Raw genomic sequence first — 18,773 nt, 5'->3', positions numbered from 1 at the left:
GCGTGGAAACTGCTGAGCGTCCATAGATGTTTCTGGTCGGACTACTGTAGTTGTGACACACAGTTGCCCACAGGTGAAGCCGTACGGATTGTGTTCGCAGTAACGCCGCTGGAGAACAGGAGAAGGTCAACGGATCTGCTCTGCAGTGTGTCAGCGGGTTGGGGGAGACTACAGGCGAGATTTCATTCACACATCTCAACGATCCAGCAGTAGGAGGTCATCTGAAAGTATGACAGTCATTTCGGCAGTCGTGTCAAATCTCCAGAGGACTGATGGTGACCACTGTTGCTCCCACGCTCGCCTCCTCTCTTGGCACTTCAGGCTGTAAAGAGGCAGATTTCGTGACACTCACTCTGGAAAGTGAGTGTCCCCCCCACCCAATCGAACTTCGCCGGTTTTTCTTCGGGCCATTCGCATTGCACATGTCTCCTCCTCGTACCGTTTTGCTGGTAGGAGAGGGAAACTTCTCGTTTTCAGCCTCTCTGTGCCAGCAGCTCTCATCGGCGGCCACCAGCATCACGGCCACTTGTCTGCAGAGTGAGGATGAGGCACTGCGGCATCAAGGTGCGGCCGATAACATTGACATCATCTATAAATCGGGTAAGAATTTGTTGAGTTGTTGGCTTGTTGACACCCTCGTCGTGGTCCTCCTGTTGTGAGTCAGGAGTAATCAGCTTTTCTTGCCTTATTTCGCCAGGCGGATCTGTGCTGTATGAGGTGGACTGCAGACAGCTGGGAGGTTGTTCCACTCTACAGGGTCGCCTTTTCGACCGTGTGGTGTTCAACTTTCCTCACTGCGGCAGGAAGAGTGGCGTCAAAAAGAATAGGGAACTTTTGAAAGAGTTTTTCCACAGGTACGAACCTTTGATATTTTCTTTTCTTCTTCTTTTTTTTTTTTTTTAATATATAAGAGTAAACTTTAGTTAAAAGTAATTTATGTTTAGCAAGTATATGATATGAAACTAACCGTAAATAATTACAGCGACCTTTATTGTTATCTGATTGGAAGACTGTGGATTTATATAAAACAAAGAGTTGTGGATAATTTATAAAAGTGACATTGAGCTTGAAAATAGTCAGGAAATTGTTTATTACAAACCACCTTTTCCTCATTTTTACTTCCAGCTGTGTTCAAGTGTTGGCTGACGATGGGGAGGTTCATGTCTCCTTGTGCAATGGACAAGGTGGTACACCGGCAGACCACCCCAGGCGAGAGTGGCACAACAGCTGGCAGGTGGCTGCCATGGCAGCGGAGGCGCACCTGATCCTCACTGATGTCCAACCCTTTGAAAGTGAGAAGTACCACAGCTATAAGTGCACCGGATACAGGTAAGAAGGAAAGGTGAGTGTTGGTGTGTATTAATAGACACAGCCTGCTTGTGCCTGTATTTGCATAAAAAGTGTTTGGCACTCTTGTGCAGGAGCCAGGATAAGGGCTTTCATGTGGAGAACGCTTTGCTCCACGTGTTCACTCGCAGCCTCCCCTACACCACTCCTCAGGTACTTGCGGTGGAAGAGACCCTGGGGGAGGAGAAAGTCAAGTACAATGTACCCACTGAGCTCAGTGATTACGTATTTAGGTACAGTAGCTTTCAAAGTCTCATGCCTCTTAGTGACAACTGTTAAAAAGTTACATAACCCTAAACTCACTGTCTCCCTTTTTTTTCATCAGGGACTTTCTCTGCTCTGGTTCCACTCACCCTGTCAGGCTGGCGCAAGATTTGCTTTTCAAAGGACTGACAGACAACTGGTTGGTCTCCATGATGACGGAGACAACTCCTCTCCTGCTCACAGCCAAAGAGCTGCAGGGACACTGTCACCATATCAACACTTTGCAGTGCTACTCCATCCAGCTGCTTCAGAAAGACCTCAAACATGACCCTGAGACCTCCAAGGAGAGTGACAGAGATTCATTGTGTTTGAATAGTCAGGAATGCAAAGACGCTTGTACAGCCATGTGTGCCAGCTCAGGTAACGAGGAAACGGTGAAAAGTAAAGAAACAAGCAGCTCAAAATTGTCTCGCTCTCCTGAGGTCGATCCTGAAGGGGAAAGCAGTGTGTATGTGCTGCGTCCATCTCTGCTACCACAGATGGAGGATCTTTTAAACAAAAAAGAAGAGTTGCCCTGTAATAACAGAGGTCAAGAGGATGGCGAGGAGAACAATGAGAGTGATATAGATGAGGGACACAGAAATGAGGGCGTCTGCGGTGTTCGCAACGGAGATTCAAGCTTATTACAATTATTTTGCATGAGTGGTTTGGTGTTTCGGAACGTGTCCATCAACCTCTGGGCTATGCCTTGCTTTCATGAGCTGCTGTTCAGAGGTGTTTTCCCCTCAGACTCTAAGCCAGTCATGTTGCTTGGACAACATCTAGAACGTTTGCTCGCCCCCCATGGGGTCACCGTTGCAGCAAAGGAGGATGTGTGTCTGACGGCACAGCCAATGGGCGTAGTCGGAAGGGTGTTTGCGAGTGACGCCAGCGAAAAGGCCAAACAAGTCACCGTCAACGTCTCCCTTAATTTGGACCTCCTCGCCGTGCTAATGTTCTCCATCCCAGACTGGCGGCTGCTGTGGTCACACGACCCACACTTCCTTAAACAATTTGCACTCTGCCCATCGCCAGGGAAGGCTTTCCAGCCATTCTCCCTGTTCCCGGAGCATATCCGCTTCGACATCAGCTTCTGGACAGGATCCTCCTGGGAGGAGAAGAGGTTCCATGCCTTGGTCCGTGAGGCCAGCCACGGGACTGCGCAACAAGTGAAACTTATCGACCGCTTCTCGCATCCTGACCTGAGCCAGACCAGCTACTGCTACAGGCTCACCTACCACTCGCACACACACGCCCTGTCACACACACAAGCCCTTCAGTTTCACAAACAGCTGGAAGTTTTCCTCTCCTCCCGATTGCAGGTTACTATTAGGTAGCTTACATCGGAATCTATTGGAAGAATGGGCATTTAACCTGTTTCCAAGCCGGAATTAATAAAGTTGAGAGCAATTAGAATGTCTAAGTGTGCATATGTCATTAAGTTAACAGTATTTACAGTGGTTGAGGCTTTGTTAGCTTGTATTTTAAAATGTGGCTGTAGTTGCTCTTATATTAACTTGAAATAAACGTTTGTGTCACTCACTGTGTAACGTATTAATAATCATTGTGTGCATTCTGTTAAACATGAATGGATTGCAATAAAACTGGATTAAAATGAGTATCCATGAGTCCTGGCTTTCAAAATAAAATAATTTCAATTAGATCCGGTCATTAGCCATGATGTTTTTTTGGGTTTGTTTTTTTTTTGCAAGGGGGGGGGGGGGGGTGTATTAGATATAATGCGTTGTTTATTAATCCTGGTTGAGAAGTAGGCAGGCAGCTCTCTTTAGTAGTAGAATCGTCAATAACCGGGGAGTGACGGAAATACACGAAGTGTCACTCGGGGGCAGCTTCGGCAAACATGGCGGCCAAGGCGCTCCGGCAGCGAACCAGGCGAGGCAGCAGGCAGGATGCAAACAACGTAAGCGTCCCTGCTGAGGCTCGGCCACAGAAAGAGGAGAAAGCGGCCGATGACGGCAAAAGCACAGAGACTCGGCAAGAGTAAGTGTGAACCTAGGGAAGAGACAACTGGTCCCGCGGCGGGGCAGTGAGAGCCATCTCTCTGAATGACAGCCCGACGCAGGTCCAGCTAGCTAGCTCGCTACGTGCTCACAAGTATCGATCCTAATAAGTAAACGGCAGTTGACAACTCCCGCGTTAAAACTCAGACGTCCGTCGGTTTGAGGCGTTTTGTCTTCTAATGGGGGTTTTAGCCGTGCTTCTGCCACGCCGGCGGGCAAGTCGTTCCATTGTTTTTGTTTTGACGGAGCAGCAGCAGCAGCAGTAGTAGCGGGGTTGCCTCCTGCTCCGGTTCATTCATTCCCCCCGCTGCCGTCAGTGAGTCCGCCAGTTCAGCGAGCACTGACAGCGGCGAGTGGGTCACCTCGTGTTCAGCAAGAGCTCACCACAGAGTCCTGCTTGGTGCGCGGTGCACAAGTAGTTGGACATAATTGTATTAGGTCTTGAGATGACGTGTCGTAACGCAACATGCGAGGATCAGACGCTAAACTGCCGCTCCGGAAACTAACCGTGAGTAATCTGAGTGGTGGTGGGCGTGGACCGGAGGATTCAACGCAGGTGTTGTCGTCCATTCATTCGTCTTCAGACACATTATACAGTTTGTTAATCTCTCTCTCTCTCTCTCTCACTCTCACACACACACACACACACACACACACACAAGAAAAAAACACCTTGCCAACATAACGTAACTACAAAATACAAAACAATAAAAAAAAATATATATTATTATTATTATTATTATTATTATTATTATTATTATTATTTTAGTTCTTGGTGAACATAAGCGTAGTTGTTGGGGGGTAATTTCTAATTGTGCATCTTTTTGATATTGTGTTTTTTTTTACAGCTCAGTCAGTCGTGGAGGGCAGGTTTGGGCTCCGGAAGGCTCCACTGCATTCAAATGTCTGCTCTCTGCCCGATTCTGTGCGGCTTTGCTCAGCAACATCTCCGACTGCGATGAGACCTTTAACTACTGGGAACCCGTGAGTCCTGAAAGGGGCCGCATCTGACAAGCTTTCTGTTTTTTTTTGTTTTTTCATTCTTTCTGAATGTCTGCCGTATGACAGCTGTATATCTAAATGCTTGCTATTTTGACAGATGCACTTCCTGCTGTACGGTACGGGGATGCAGACGTGGGAGTACTCTCCGCTGTACGCCATCAGATCATATGCTTACTTGTGGCTACACGCTCTTCCTGCTTGTTTGCACGCGCACGTCCTACAGACAAACAAGGTAACTATTTGAACCGGCCGTCATTATTGGGTGTGCTGTTATTGAGATTGAGATTGGGAGAAACGCCTTGAGATGCACCATCTCGTTTTCAAGGCGGTCCCATTTGTGCGTTGTTGTTTATGTTTTTGATTACTGAGGGTTTCTTGCTTCTATATTTATTACCAGCTTTGTGTTCATGTGCAGCAGGTACATATTTGCTCACTCTTTGCAGAGGCTTCAGGGTTTTTTTGGTCATCGCTGTGTTGCAGGTGTTGGTGTTCTACTTTGTGCGATGTGTCTTAGCGTTCTCCTGCTGTGTCTGCGAGCTCTATTTCTACAAGTGAGTGTTAAAAAACCGCCACGCTTTGGTTAACGCGCTCGCGGCCGACAGCACCGATCAAGCTAACTGGTTGGTTTGTGTGTCTGACACAGGGCAGTGTGTAAGAAGTTTGGGTTGCATGTTGGCCGTCTGATGTTGGCATTCCTGGTCCTGAGCACTGGAATGTTCTGCTCATCTGCTGGTTGGTCACATTCTCACACCAGGCTGATCCACACTCACCTCTCTCGTCATTCCTAACCAAACAAGTTAACTTAATGAGAGCAGGGATGGAGCCCGAGACTCTGACCTTTGTCTTGACTGGTAGCTCTTTGTTCATCACTGCTTCACCAGCCCCAACTCCCCTTTTATCTTTCCTCAGCGTTCCTGCCTTCTTCCTTCTGCATGTACACCACGCTGATTGCCATGACGGGATGGTTTCAGGACTCAACGCCATTAGCAGTTTTGGGTGTTGCAGCCGGTGCTATTGTTGGATGGCCATTCTCTGCTCTAACTGGGTAAGGCGTATAAACTAGAGGGCACGTACGGGAGTTTGTGTTTTTCCCAGATTAATAAACAGCTCCTTACTCACCTCCTCTGCAGGATTCCGATTGCCTTTGACCTGTTGGTGTTGAAGAGGCAGTGGAAAAGTTTCATCACCTGGTCGGTTGTTGCGCTTCTTCTTCTACTGGTGCGAACATTTTTTTATTTATTTTTTTAACGCAAAACACAGCTCTCATTTCCAAATTACTACTACAAAGGATAGATACACACCAGGCATTTGCTCTGAGTGCAAAAACACTTTATTGAAGAGTTTACTAAAAAAAAAAAAAACAGAGAGAGGGATATTAACAGATGTTTACTTTGCTTTATCCTGTGTGCTGTCTTAGGTCCCCTTGGTGGCTGTGGACTCTTACTTCTATGGCAAAGCAGTTGTTGCACCGCTCAATATTCTGCTGTATAATGTATTCACATCACATGGACCTGATCTTTATGGTAATAAGCAAGGAAACCCTCGTTTATGTTTTAACATCAGAAGTTGGTTTTAAAATATAGTTATTTTTATTTTTAGTATCTACTGTGAGTCTGATGGAGCAAGTGAAAATATAAAGAGCTGCACTTTTAATAATGGCCTCTAGAGGAGCCATCAGACCTTCTAAAACAGACCTGGGAAAAGTCTAGAGAGAGAGAGACTTCCCACCCCCACGCCCCCTCCCCTCTCCGACTACACTTTCACATGACTTTAACGCAATTTCCCACCAGCACCCCCCCCCCTCCCCCCCTCCCATGGACAAAACTTCCATGGCCCCCTGACACGATTCAGGTTTGTCATGTGGCCCCTTGCAAAAACTAGGATGTAAGCTGTTGTTGTTGTTAGGTGGTAGAACAAGACTCGATCATTGGACGCTACACCAGCATTAGGAGTAACCTTTAAATTTCCTCCCATTTTCTCTTGCAGCGCTCATGGCTGCAGGTTTTTTTAAAAATATTTTAATCAGATAAAAATGTTTCAAAAAATGTTTGCGGTTGACAAATCTTTTTTCTTGCTGTGTTTTCAGGCACGGAGCCGTGGCATTTCTACTTTGTAAATGGCACCCTGAACTTTAACCTCGTGTTTGCATTGGCACTATTTTCTCTGCCCCTCACTGCTCTCATGGAGACACTGTTGCACAGGTTCAATGGTGAGGAGTGTGTGTGTGTGTGTGTGTGTGTGTGTGTGTGTGTGTGTGTGTGTGTGTGTGTGTGTGTGTGTGTGTGTGTGTGTGTGTGTGTGTGTGTTTTATCATTGTCTGTCCTGTTTGTGGGGGATGTGACAGGTTTTCGTCATTTAGATCAACAAAACTCTGACCAGCATGTTGTTTATTGGCTAATGGCTCTTGACACACTTTCTCTTTCTTTTACTCATCTTGCCCTCCTGTTCACATTGTTCAGGACAGTTGCAGCAGGTTATTTTAAGACACGGATTTGATCTTAAAACTGTTAGCCTGGACTAAGTCGTCGTATTTGACATTAACAGAAATCTTTTTAAATCGAGAATTGTGCAGAACTCTTAGACTCATTTCAACTGACCTGCTAAAAGCCTTTGCACATGGATGCTGATTTTTTTATTAATGTTTTTGTCCGCATTTACATTTTTCTAATGATTTTTTTTCTTTAATGAAAAGTTGCCTTCTGTTATTCAGTTATTTTCGTGCCGCTTGCGCCCCAGCACCCCGTGTCATAACAAGTGTGCACACGTGTTTCCTGCAGTGCAGAACCTGGGTCGTCCATACTGGCTGACGCTGTCTCCCATGTATCTGTGGATGTTGGTTTTCTTCACCCGACCGCACAAAGAGGAGCGTTTCCTCTTCCCCATCTATCCCCTGGTCTGCCTGAGCGGAGCAGTTGCCCTCTCTTCTCTACAGGTGTGTCCTCAAAAAGTAGTGGCAGCAGTTGGTTTTCCCGCTGATCCTGAATGTTTGTGTTTAAAACCTTCTGTTCACTTGCAGAAATGTTACCACTTCCTGTTCCAGAGGTATAGACTGGAACACTACACAGTCTCATCCAACTGGTTGGCTCTGAGCGCAGTCATGGCTTTCACGGTGCTGTCCCTGTCTCGCTCTGTGGCCCTCTTCAGAGGTAGGCAACAAGGTTTTCAAGTTTTGGACTCAAACAACTGGCATCAGCAATTTTTAGTGGGGCTTTTTATCTTTAATTTTCTTCATTTTGAACATATTAACAACAATAAAACGATAGAATTAAAAAAACAAAGACAAGCAAAGAGCGTAAGAAACAGACAGCAGAACAGTACAAGATAAATAGTGTTTCTCATGTTTGAAAGGGGGTAGAAAGAAGTACAGATTTATCAAGAACTACACCTGCACTCAAATATATTTATCATTTTAAGGCTAGATTAAATATATGATACCAGAAATAACGTGGTAGAAACTGTAGGAGGAAACGCCCAGCCAGTGCCCGTGGAGGCAGCAGGGATGTTCGTGGTCACCCTGTAAATTACAGTGATGATGGCTGGGTCTGTTTGAGATATGTGGAAAATTATCAAAAGTGGATAAAACATTTTGATGAGCCTGTGTGGTATTGTGGAGACAGGGATCTGACATACAGACCCCTGACATCTGACATAATACAAAAACAGACAGACAGACAAACAAAAATTTACTCTTCACAAAGTTTGGGTCATACTGAAGATTTTTCTCAATTACAGTATGGCTTTATCTCTAACCACTTTCAAGTCACGTCCATTTAAAATCTTGATATCAAAATTGAATATTTTCTTGAATAAATTCTGGCGCTTAAAGGGTTAATATAATATTTTTATATTTATTCTTAAATTGTCCCACGGTTTGGCTTTCCTTTACGTCCACACCGAACCTGTTCCACATATTTTTTTATATTTTTCCTGCAGGCATCTGCTGTACCTACTGTTTTATGATGACAATGTAAGATTTCATTGGTTTTCATTATTGTTGTTGTTATTTTTTTTCTGTCTGCAGGCTACCACGCCCCTTTGGACCTCTACCCAGAATTCCATCGCATTGCCAAGGATCCAACCCTTCACTCGGTCCCTGAAGGCCGGCCTGTCAGTGTGTGCGTGGGCAAGGAGTGGTACCGCTTCCCAAGCAGCTTCCTTCTGCCACACAAGTCAGTGTCCTGCAGTGGCAGCTATTTAACTGCGGTGCATTTCCTTCGTGCTGATTCACAAATTCACTTGACCATTTTATTTCCAGCTGGCAGCTGCACTTCATTCAGTCCGAGTTTAAAGGGCAGCTTCCTCAGCCTTTTGCTTCGGGACCTCTGCCCACGCAGATCATCCCGGCTCATATGAATGACCAGAATCTGGAGGAGCCAACCAGATATGTGAGTCACAGACACGTGGCACTGTTGGTAGCAGCCTTGAACTCTCATCTTATTGGATTTGCACGTTTTTATTTTTTGAAATTCTTTCTGTATTTGTTTTCTTGATGAAAATGGTCCAATATTCTCCTCGCCCAGGTGGATTTACGCCAGTGCCACTATTTGGTGGACTTGGACACAGAAGAAGAGACGCCACTGGAGCCTCGCTACTCAGCTAGCAAGGAAGAGTGGAACGTCATCGCCTATAAGCCTTTCCTTCACGCATCAAAGTAGGAAGACATTGACGCTGCATTTAAATGCTTTCAACATTTAAATTTTACAGTGGAAAGCTGTTTTTGCACAGAGCTTGATTGTGTTCTGAATTCACCGTTTTCTCTGCCAGGTCACATCCTCTCCTCAGAGCTTTCTACATCCCCTTTTTATCAGACCATCACACCACCTACAGACGATACGTCATCTTAAAACCCCGACGGCAAAAGCAGCCTCGCAAGCGGACCCACGGCTGACCTCTGACCGCAGCCTGGTACTCGGTACAGAATCAACAGATATCAATCACTTCAGTTCAGCTGGTATTTATGTGTGGGTGATCGTTTAATAAATGTGTTGTGTGTATGAGATTCGAAGCAGTTGCCTCATGAAGTGTGTAAAGATCGGACCCTCTTACCGACGGTCTCGTCGGCTGTCGGTGTGTCTGTCCACACAGAAACTTGGCGAGTTGGATGTGCAAATGGGATTGGCTGGTATCAGCAGGACCTGTGCATCCGCACTTCTGTCAGTTCGTATTTGCGTTTTTACAGCTATGTTGCAGTTGAGCGCTGACACAAGATTTCAAGTGTATGTCACCCAGTGCTGGCCAGTGAAAACAAGTTGAATTTTTCTTATCAATAATGTGGTCCCACTGGAAGGATTTTTTTTATTTTTTTTAACTGTTCAAGACACATGAAGTGTTTACTTGTTTCCATTTGAGCAGCATCTTGTTGTGTGTTTGGTCAAGTGTGACGATGGAGGTGAATGAAACCAATGGAGTGTGACTAATTTAACCTGAAATGTTAATTAAAACATAACTGTGACTACATCCTGTTCTTTTATTTGCATTATTAGACAGCCAAACACACGCATGACTTCCTACTTTTATTTTACTTGAATATCTGAGAGTATATCAAACATACAAACCAGTCTCGCTTACAGGAGAGGAATCAAGGCATTAATGCGACAGAATTAACAGTAATAACAAGGCAATAGATCATTATGCTCGTCATCAGCATGCTTTTGCTGTGCTGTGCTGTGCAGGCACTCAAGCTGAACTTGCTGCATGTGCTACCTTTCCACTTGCTAGCATTGCATTTGGCATCGCACACAGTGATCAATAGGTGGCCCAGTGCCATTAATAAATTAAGAAACCATCAGCTGTGGAAAATCAATTCAGCATCTCACACATTTCACAATTTAAGGTCTTGTCAAAACACTTGCAATACATAAAGAAAACACATAACTACTCTACCAGCTGCAGTGGTTTATGGCCTGTTGAGGTGGCCTATTTATATCAGAAAAGTCGGATGCAAAATTATTTTCAGGCACGACAAATGGATTCATCAGAAACCTCAGCAGTCACACTAGAAAGCAAGGGGCACTGTGACGAAACCATGCAAACTGGCTGCATAACGCAGCGTTTTTGAATGCTGTCACATATTCAGTCATTCGTCGCGTTGGATTTTGAACGGTCCTTTTCCTTGCAGTCAGTCAGTGTGGGTCATTGTTGCGAGCTGTTTTCTGTTACTCGCTGCGGTTTCCCAAGAACGCCTGTCAACATTTCAGAGGTAGTTTGCCAATCACAAAAGAATTTGAATTTAATGAATGAATTTGAATTTAATGAATGAATGAATGAATGAATTGAAATGAATTTTTGAATTTAAATTCAAAAAAGGTGTGAAAATAATTACATTTGAAGTATCAAACTAGATGATGAAGGGTCAGAGCAACGGCCGGAGAAGATGACAGAGTTGTGAGTCATCGTCACTGACTGACTCGTCAAAATCAACATTCTCTTGTCTTTGTCACTGTGTGATGCCCACATTACTCACAGTACAACCAATCAAGACAGAGTGTCCAATAATTCAGTTAGTGCTTCTTGGCATTTCTAAGGCACACTGCTTCATTATACATCTAAGTCTAAAGGACAAATCATATTTTGGATTTTGTTTGGCTTTTTTAACATCTTGCAGTTGTAACAAAGAATAACTTCTCTGAACTGGTGTTGACATTTTGGATTGTGATCTTGTTTTTTTTTGTCGTCTTGAGCACAGGTGGAGGATGTCAGACTTGATGCGACAGATGCCATCGGTGGCACTTTTTCCCGATGTCCAACTTGTGTCCCAAAAGCCGCTTGAATATATATGCAGCAGAACTTTCTCTTCAACTCCACTTGTCTTCTCCTCACGATGCACAAACACAAAGACTTCTGTGGAGAATCAGTAGTTATGCCTGCTCATCCAGTCCTGTTCATTGAAGTACCTCCCTTTGCCACCGAGCGTGAGGCCGCTGATGTAGCAATCCAGATTGGCCTGGTAGGATTTCTGGTTTCCGTGGTTACTCAGGCTGGTCTGGAAAGTCTCCTCCTTGCCACTGGTGACATACGTGTGATACAGATCCGGCCTCATCGTGTGACTTCCTGACCGAGTTTTGGAGTCATAGATGTCGCTGCCTCGCCTCACGCTGCCGTCGTACAGCCCGTGGTCCACGTAGCTGCCGGTGCCGTAGTGCTCGCTCTTCGTCGTGCGGCGGCCAAGACTCCGGTCGCAAAACTCCCTCGGCCCCGAGCCACCCAGAGTGCCGGCGGTCGAGTCCCTCTTCCCCGTGCGGCCCAAGCTGGTGTCGTAGAAGGTGCCTCGACGGCCGAGGCTCAGGTCGTTCAGGTCAAAGTTCAGGAAGCCGCTTTCCGTGCTAGCAAGCGTGACAAATCCACTCTCTGTGTCCCGGCCGCCCAGGTTGTCGTAATCACCTGTCGGAGTGTCGGGCGACGAGCACAGGAAGGAGGTGTTCTTGGTGTTTGGGCGTGCCGACACCAGGTCGTCGTCCTTCTGGGAGCGAATGACGTTGTAGACGTCGGTGGGCGCGGGACTGGGGCCCGGCTCCGTCTGGCAAACCTCCGACTTTTGCTCTTTCTTCCGCCTGCATCGCACGCAGGCAGACACAAACTGAGATCAGTGTTTCCAAGTAAAACCAGAAGCTGTTTGGCCTTTGCAAGGGATGCGGATGCAACAGTGTTGCCCGAAATGTATGCATACTTTTGTTTGTGATGTTTTTAAAAATGGCTACTGGTTTACAGCTAATGAGCAGTGTAAATTAAAGTCAGTCATTGATTAGATTGGAGTAAATGCCAGCTCATGTTCAGCGATGACACTGTGCATTAATGATCTAAACAGCTATTACACTGGACCTTGTGTCTCTGAAATGCCTACAAGTAATTATTCAGTTTCTTTGTATTCAAAATCATTTAAAAAAAAAAAATCAAAAATTGTCATAGTGTCACGACCCCGCTTTGTACCTCAGGAAGTGTGACAACACAAATGCAAAAATCATTGATGTGTGCTTTATGATTGGTACATCCAATTATAACGTATAATGTGGCATAATCGTGTCATATATGGGTTCCTCACCGTCTGGCCAGTAATTTAAAGCAGCAAACTCCAGCGACAGTCAGCAAGAGCACGATCAGAGGAATGATGGGGATGATAATGTAAAACAGATTCAGAGCTGGAAAACAGACAGAAGCAACGTGAGCGTTTCCACTTGAGAGGCTTTCGTGCTTTTGTTTCAGTCGGGGGGGCTGAGCGGGTCTGTTTACCTGGAGGTCGCTTCCCGTTGCTGTTTCCTGGATTCCACGGCAACACAGATGGAGAGAAGACATCTGTCATTTAAAAAAAACACAGAAAACAAAAAAAAAAAAGATGGCATAACGTCTTTGCGACATCAAATAAAGTTTTTTATTTAACAGTCATATCGAGTGTGATTTACTTGTTTGATTGGAGTTGGGGGAAGGGGAGGGGTCCTCAGGTTCCCCTGTGCAGAAAACATGCCGTGGTTAGAAAAGTTTGGACTTTTTTTCTCAATCAGAATAATGTGGCAACACTGTTCCAGCAATACCTGCAGTGTATTTGCAGATGAAGTTGTTCTTTGTTTCACAGTTGTCGTCATTCCACTGAAACATGTACAGCCCGCCCATGCCGGGGGGAGCAGAGGGCTGGTGGTACATCACCACACACACCTCGTAGCCGCATGAAGGCTCATCCCAGTGCCAGTTCCTAGAACACACACACACACACACACACACACACACACACACACACACACACACACACACACACACACACACACACAGCACCTCTGAATCAACACATGTTGTTGAGTCCATTTGACATTTGACATCTCTCTCTCTCTCTCTCTCATTTCATGTCAATCAAATCACACATAAGAAACTGAAGCAGCCTGAAGGTCTGGGACTCTTAATAAATAAAAATCCTTGATGCAGGAAAACAGTACTAGTAATAAAGACAGTTATGCCTTCACCCAAAATGTATTTTCTGTAAACTGAAAGAAATATATCACCGTTTCAAAAGTCAATGGACTTCTTGACGGTATTAGAACCCCTCCCACTTCCACCTCCACCTACCTGAAAGTAGATTTGCTCCCATCAGCCCAGTAGTACTGTGGGGAGCAGTCTGAGCTGCTGTCCTCGTTTCCGTGGTTCCGGCGGAGACCGATCCAGAAGTCTCCATCGCCTGGACGCAGCTCTGTGATGAGCTGCTCCACCACCTTCTGCTCCGATTCGGACTCGATGCTGAGCAGCTGCCCCCCGTCCCGCCTGCAGGCCAGATCTGCCTCCATGAAGTTCAGCCTCCGCCTGAGCTCGGAGAAGTAGGCCAGCTTGTAGCACGGTTTAGCTTTTCCTGCCTTGCACACTCGTTGGCCTGCAATCATATTCGGAGAGCTCGTTACGAAGCGCCAACCGCTTCCATATCCGTTTGATTCTAGCCTCTCAGTTGCAGACACAGTTGTGGAAGCTTTGTGGGAGAAGAGTGTGTTGCCTACCTCTGGCTTCAAACAAATCCGCTGAGAGGTCACCCAACGCACCCCCCCAAATAAGTGGCAAGAGGTCAGGCCATGAGGGAACCAAAGATGGATGCATATTTAATTGAGAAATGTGCGTCTTTGTATTGAGTTGCTTTGCGCGCAGCTTACCTGTAATGAGGCTTGTGGCTACAGCTGGATCGAATGAGAAAAGCAGGAGGCAGCAGAAGATCATGACCAGGTCCATCTCTGATGGTCGTCACTTCACCGACTAGTTTGATATACCACGGTCTAATTGGCCGGCAAGTAATCCAGATTAACCGTAGTCTGGCATCAGAAATGCTTGAAAGGAAGTTCAGAGGGGAAGCAGCCTCAGAGGCAAATCCCCTATATGTAATCTCTGCCTGCGCAAGGCAAGAATGTTTGAGAGTGAAGGAGGAGCAAGAGGAGGAGGAGGAGGAGGAGGAGGAGACGGAGGAGAATAGGCTGCGTGTTTGAGAGGGGGCTGTAATCTGTTAAGAGCAGTCTTAATGATTGGGAGAAGATGCTGCATCGATTGCCAGACATCTAATCATGCAAGTGCTTCTCATCGTAAACGCTGACAGGAGGCAGATTTCACTCCTTCCTTTATTACTTAAGCCTTCGATTACCATCACAAAAGTGTTACATGAAAATGATCTCTTCAAACTCAATAAGGAATTTTCTTTTTTGAAATATGGCTCCCTGGTCCGTAATAAAGACAAAATGTCCATCCGTTTGTGTGCCGCTATTACAGAGGAAACAGAGGACGTATCCGGAAGGACACGAGTGTTTCATTTTATTTTGAAGAGAGCACGTATTTCCTATAAGGCTTTAATAAATATACCTCCATCCAGAAAAAATGATAATCCACATGTGCTTTACATTTTAACAAAGAAAAATGCTAAAGTTTAGAATATTCAGATCCATGTGACTCTAGAGACCATAAGAAATCTTCCTCTGAACTGTGTGGGTGTGGTTTATTTGATTGACAGAGGTCTGGCAAAACAAACAAACCACCGCATGACCTCATCTTTTTACCCGGTAGGAGTCCCGCCCACTGAAAACCCATGAAAAGAACACACACAAAGCCATATGTCAGAAGGGACGACCCACTTTATAGTCAATAAAGAGGTTTCTGGGTTTTGACAAAACTGTGTCCACCCTTCGTGTCATTGTGGTTGCTAAAAAAAAAGGGTTGTTGCATAGCAATTATTTATGTGGCCGGTATATAAACCAAACAAAACAAACAGTGAGAAGCTCCAACATGTCTTTTTCTGCCTATCTGTAATCATGTTGACCTTTTGAGTGTTGTTTAATTGTTATTCCTACAGGGAACACACAAACTACTCCAAGATGAATATGACATCCATGCCCTCCGCTCATACAAGGCTGCTTTTATATCCAAACGTCAGCAGAAGATGCAGAGGCGTGTGAGCATGACCTGCTTTTCTCTGCACAAATGGGGGAAAAGTGTATGTCGGCAATTCTTAATGGTAGTAATTTCTAAAATGGCCCTGTAAGGTTGATTTAGGGCTCACCGAGAGACAGATCAGCCGGGGTTTAAGCAGTGGGACGCTTCATCAGGAAGATGCTGCGTGTGCTGCTGGCGTTGAATTGATAACGAGTGCGGCAGTGGAAGGGGTGGTCTGCCCAGAACGTCCAATCTGCAGGCGTGTTGCTCCATCTCAAGCCTTCTAATGGCGTGACGGATTGATTTCAGCCGAATGGGCTTTTTGTTCAAATTGAAAGCGGGCTACGGGATGTCAGCATTAGCAGGTGATGGTCTGGAAGACGGTGCGGTAACTGAGTCGTCCGTGGGGATTGAATGGGGAACTTAAATTTCATCCTATGTTTACAGCCTCTGAGAGGCTTTCATTCAATTAGGTGTCTCTCATTTGCCTCTCCTCTCACACACAGTCTGTCTGTCCACCTCTGGCCCCTCCTACCACTGATCTCCTCCCTCCTCCCTTAATTAGTGAAAGAGAAACTGGATGAATGTACCCCAAGGGAGGCCGGTACATCATGGAGCTCTCTCAAACACAACTTCTCTCTCTCTCTCACTCTCCCCCCCCCCCTTTTTTTTTTTTTTACAATATCAGTGGAATGTCACTATTCTCATATGTTTTGACAAGTTACCCAGAAATCCTCAGTTTTCCCCTGCTTTTCCACAGAACTGAATAGATAAGCAATCAGATGTGCTCTGTTTAGGTAAAAATACTTGATTAAGCCATAAACTTGCTCTGACCGCAACAAATCAGTTATATTGCACTGGCCTTATTCGTTGGAGGGCCATTAAGACACAGCAATGAATGACAATCCCAGATCATTTCCATGTCAAAGCCAGAGAGAGAAAGAAAAGAACTCAATTACTCACAAAAAAACCCTTTGAATCTCTTCGCTAAATTCAATTTAAATGATGTGAGTTGGCATCCAGCCAGACTCAGAGTCTGCATTGCGTATGCCTGCCAGAACGCTGGAGTCCTGCCTGAGCCACTGACCTGCAGGGAGGCCGGACAGCATAATCAGCAGACCTGATGCATGGAGGGCATTTTGATGAAACCTTTCAAGTGCCGTAGAGATATTTTATTCCTCTTTTAAATATCTTTTGAAAGCCGTATTAGTTCAAAGAGGTGGATGCAACAACCGATTTGTGAAGGCAAAAACAGCTTTTCCTATCTAGAGCTTTGCCCTTTCCTCTCTATTATTGTGTCATCATCTTGGATGCAAATAAAAATCAACTTTCAAAACAAGCTGTCAGTCGGTCAAAAGAAAACATAGCTTTTTTTTATGCACAAATCAAATAGCGATACAGGTAAACAGCTAAAACTACAAGGTGCTCTCATGTCAGGGTTGTAGATTAGCTTACAGACTAGTCACAGCTCACCTCGTGAAAGTACTGAACGGTAATGCATTCTAGCTGTCATGTCCAGATTTGATCCTAACATATCTTTAAATCTTCTCAGTTTATGTTCTTTGCCTCTCAAATTATCCTTGATTGCATGTGTTGTCGTATGTCATCATCGTGGCCATTTGAAGATTTTCATGAGATAAACTGATGTCACAAATGCACTAGTTCTCCAAAAACACAAGTGACTCAAAGTCCTCTTGTGCATCGTTTGCCAGGATGGATTTCAGAAAATCCACAACATCAAAAAGATTGATATGGAAGTCTCTGGAGTCCGCGTTTGACTCGACGAGGCCGCCCCCTTTGCACTGCTTCTTGGTTCCCCAGCTGACCACTCCAACCTTGAAGAGAACACAGACAGTTACTACCACTCTCAAGCACTTGTGGTAGCCCCGGTGGAGAGGAAAGGCCTGTTTACCTGCACTGTACGATGTTCAAAGGTCTTGAACACAGCACCTCCAGAGTCACCTGACAGATAAAAACTAAAGTTGATGTTTCTGGGATCAAAAGCAATGGTGGATCAATCTTATGTCTGTGCAGGTGAGACCATTCTGTACCTGTGCACGCTATATGATCTCTCTCAGGTTCAAGCCCACCGGTGCACAGGAAGTGATCGGTAACAGCCACCTCAGCTTTTTTCGTTGTTATGCCGTCTGCCTGTAATGCGTGGCTAATGCAAGCCACTCTCTGTAAGTAATGAGTAAGTCATGAGGATGAAATGTGACCTCAGCCAAATCTGCCAAAATGTAAAGAATGGAGTACAAGGTGCATGCAGGAGTCAAGTCAGAAAACTCACGTTATCCCCGAGCTTTGCACGGACAGTTTTTTTCTGTAGGCCGTTTGATTTTGTCAGGAAGTTGAGTGGCTCGATTTGATTCTTTAACAAAAATTGCCCTATATTAAGAGAACACAGACATACAGTAAACTGCAAAAATTGAGCTTTCTCTGTAGTCTTGTGTAACTTCAGAGCTTTCAGTTTGATCAAAATAAGCGCCTCTGTTCTTTCAGGTTAAACAATGAGAGCAGCATTACTTTGTTGTAAACAGGTGGAATCTGCAGGTAGTTTCAGAGCAGTGTTTGTCTCCAGGGTGCAAGGTATGCAAATCGGCCTGAGAAATAAGATTTCAAAAAACAATTAGACGAATGGTCCTTTTTTTTTTTTTTTAAAGCAAATTACAAGCACCAGTGTTTATTACAGATGCAGATTAGGTTCTTTACGCAATGAAAAAACAAACAAATAATAAGTGCCCATGTCAGCTGAATACGAAGTCTACTAATCTTGAGTTCTCACCTTGCTAAAATGGATATGTGAACAGGGTCCTCCAACTGGATAAGAGCCACGTCGTAGTCGTAGAACTCTTTCACACCCTCTTTTACTTTAGCACTGATATTGTACTTTGGGTGTAAATAGAGACGTTTAACGGCTTTTCCTGGAAATGGGGGTGAGAGCAACAATTTTGGTTGATTATTTGCAGAACTGATAACAGAAAACTATTAAAGAGAATGCTGGACAGTTACTAATACACTAAATACACATTTATTATTACTCATGGGTTCTTGATCGTTGATTTCAACGTTGATATTCGCAGGTAAATCATCAAAAACAAAGCAGTGAGCAGCAGTCAACACAAACTGAGGCGTAATCAGAGCGCCCAGACAATTCCTTCTGGTTCCATCGAGCTAGTTTTTAAAAAAAATATGGGCTTGTTAGAAGTTTAGTAAAAAGGAAGAAATGCAGAAATAAATATCTTTGAGGTTCGCTCCATTCTGTCACAACTTGCACAA

General features: G+C 44.9%; 4 protein-coding genes across 8 annotated transcripts in view; 2 read left to right on the top strand and 2 right to left on the bottom strand.

The window, feature by feature from the left end:
- Positions 1–38: 38 nt before the first annotated feature.
- fdxacb1 (ferredoxin-fold anticodon binding domain containing 1) lies at positions 39–3,208 on the top strand. Of its 3 annotated transcripts, none has more exons than XM_076031427.1 (6): positions 39–360; positions 478–600; positions 698–854; positions 1,126–1,329; positions 1,422–1,580; positions 1,673–3,208. In XM_076031427.1, the coding sequence occupies exons 1-6, from the start codon at positions 273–275 to the stop codon at positions 2,925–2,927; spliced, it is 1,986 nt and encodes a 661-aa protein (XP_075887542.1). In that variant the 5' UTR covers positions 39–272; the 3' UTR covers positions 2,928–3,208. The 3 variants fall into 3 exon arrangements, with proteins under 3 accessions (XP_075887542.1, XP_075887543.1, XP_075887541.1); XM_076031428.1 differs by having other exon boundaries at positions 40–216; positions 322–600; XM_076031426.1 differs by having other exon boundaries at positions 40–600.
- Positions 3,209–3,415: 207 nt separating this feature from the next.
- Positions 3,416–10,070, top strand: alg9 (ALG9 alpha-1,2-mannosyltransferase). Of its 2 annotated transcripts, XM_076031430.1 has the most exons (15): positions 3,416–3,591; positions 4,460–4,595; positions 4,711–4,845; positions 5,094–5,164; positions 5,257–5,345; positions 5,523–5,658; positions 5,744–5,831; positions 6,031–6,136; positions 6,700–6,822; positions 7,391–7,545; positions 7,630–7,759; positions 8,635–8,782; positions 8,869–8,998; positions 9,134–9,264; positions 9,378–10,070. In XM_076031430.1, exons 1-15 carry the CDS (start codon positions 3,452–3,454, stop codon positions 9,499–9,501), a joined length of 1,842 nt encoding a protein of 613 aa, XP_075887545.1. In that variant the 5' UTR covers positions 3,416–3,451; the 3' UTR covers positions 9,502–10,070. The 2 variants fall into 2 exon arrangements, with proteins under 2 accessions (XP_075887545.1, XP_075887544.1); XM_076031429.1 differs by having other exon boundaries at positions 7,391–7,759.
- A 43-nt stretch (positions 10,071–10,113) lies between these two features.
- On the bottom strand, positions 10,114–17,014 carry layna (layilin a). 2 transcript variants are annotated; one of them, XM_076031432.1, is made up of 7 exons: positions 14,084–17,014; positions 13,665–13,962; positions 13,139–13,296; positions 13,010–13,054; positions 12,840–12,902; positions 12,652–12,748; positions 10,114–12,163 (listed from the first exon to the last, which is right to left on the bottom strand). In XM_076031432.1, exons 1-7 carry the CDS (start codon positions 14,307–14,309, stop codon positions 11,464–11,466), a joined length of 1,587 nt encoding a protein of 528 aa, XP_075887547.1. In that variant the 5' UTR covers positions 14,310–17,014; the 3' UTR covers positions 10,114–11,463. The 2 variants fall into 2 exon arrangements, with proteins under 2 accessions (XP_075887547.1, XP_075887549.1); XM_076031434.1 differs by lacking the exon at positions 14,084–17,014 and having other exon boundaries at positions 13,665–14,055.
- Positions 17,015–17,131: 117 nt separating this feature from the next.
- The window catches only part of LOC142891701 (complement factor B-like), a 7,265-nt gene continuing 5,623 nt past the window's right edge, over positions 17,132–18,773 (bottom strand). Inside the window, exons 12-18 of the mRNA XM_076031425.1 lie at positions 18,536–18,668; positions 18,280–18,418; positions 18,021–18,097; positions 17,785–17,882; positions 17,546–17,675; positions 17,407–17,456; positions 17,132–17,329 (exon numbers count right to left, since the gene is read on the bottom strand). Of these exons, the coding sequence (XP_075887540.1) occupies positions 17,153–17,329; positions 17,407–17,456; positions 17,546–17,675; positions 17,785–17,882; positions 18,021–18,097; positions 18,280–18,418; positions 18,536–18,668 (804 nt within the window). The 3' untranslated portion in view covers positions 17,132–17,152. The remainder of the gene's footprint in view (positions 17,330–17,406; positions 17,457–17,545; positions 17,676–17,784; positions 17,883–18,020; positions 18,098–18,279; positions 18,419–18,535; positions 18,669–18,773) is intronic.

This window comes from Nelusetta ayraudi, unplaced genomic scaffold (genome assembly GCF_046127955.1).
Source record: "Nelusetta ayraudi isolate G7.1 ecotype Tasmania unplaced genomic scaffold, CSIRO-AGI_Nayr_v1 ptg000033l, whole genome shotgun sequence".
Taxonomy (NCBI): domain Eukaryota; kingdom Metazoa; phylum Chordata; class Actinopteri; order Tetraodontiformes; family Monacanthidae; genus Nelusetta; species Nelusetta ayraudi.
The sequence above is the reverse complement of the archived record's forward strand: the minus strand, read 5'-3'. Positions and strand labels throughout refer to the sequence as shown.

Coding starts and splice junctions, on each gene's coding strand:
- fdxacb1 (XM_076031426.1), top strand. CDS start 273: ATGGTGACCACTGTTGCTCCCACGCTCGCCTCCTCTCTTGGCACTTCA. Junction 855..1,125: donor TTGAAAGAGTTTTTCCACAG/GTACGAACCTTT, acceptor TTTTACTTCCAG/CTGTGTTCAAGTGTTGGCTG. Junction 1,581..1,672: donor CTCAGTGATTACGTATTTAG/GTACAGTAGCTT, acceptor TTTTTTCATCAG/GGACTTTCTCTGCTCTGGTT.
- alg9 (XM_076031429.1), top strand. CDS start 3,452: ATGGCGGCCAAGGCGCTCCGGCAGCGAACCAGGCGAGGCAGCAGGCAG. Junction 7,760..8,634: donor CTCTGTGGCCCTCTTCAGAG/GTAGGCAACAAG, acceptor TTCTGTCTGCAG/GCTACCACGCCCCTTTGGAC. Junction 9,265..9,377: donor CCTTTCCTTCACGCATCAAA/GTAGGAAGACAT, acceptor TTTCTCTGCCAG/GTCACATCCTCTCCTCAGAG.
- layna (XM_076031432.1), bottom strand. CDS start 14,309: ATGGACCTGGTCATGATCTTCTGCTGCCTCCTGCTTTTCTCATTCGAT. Junction 13,963..14,083: donor GGATTTGTTTGAAGCCAGAG/GTAGGCAACACA, acceptor ATATGATTGCAG/GCCAACGAGTGTGCAAGGCA. Junction 12,903..13,009: donor CCCCAACTCCAATCAAACAA/GTAAATCACACT, acceptor TTTAAATGACAG/ATGTCTTCTCTCCATCTGTG.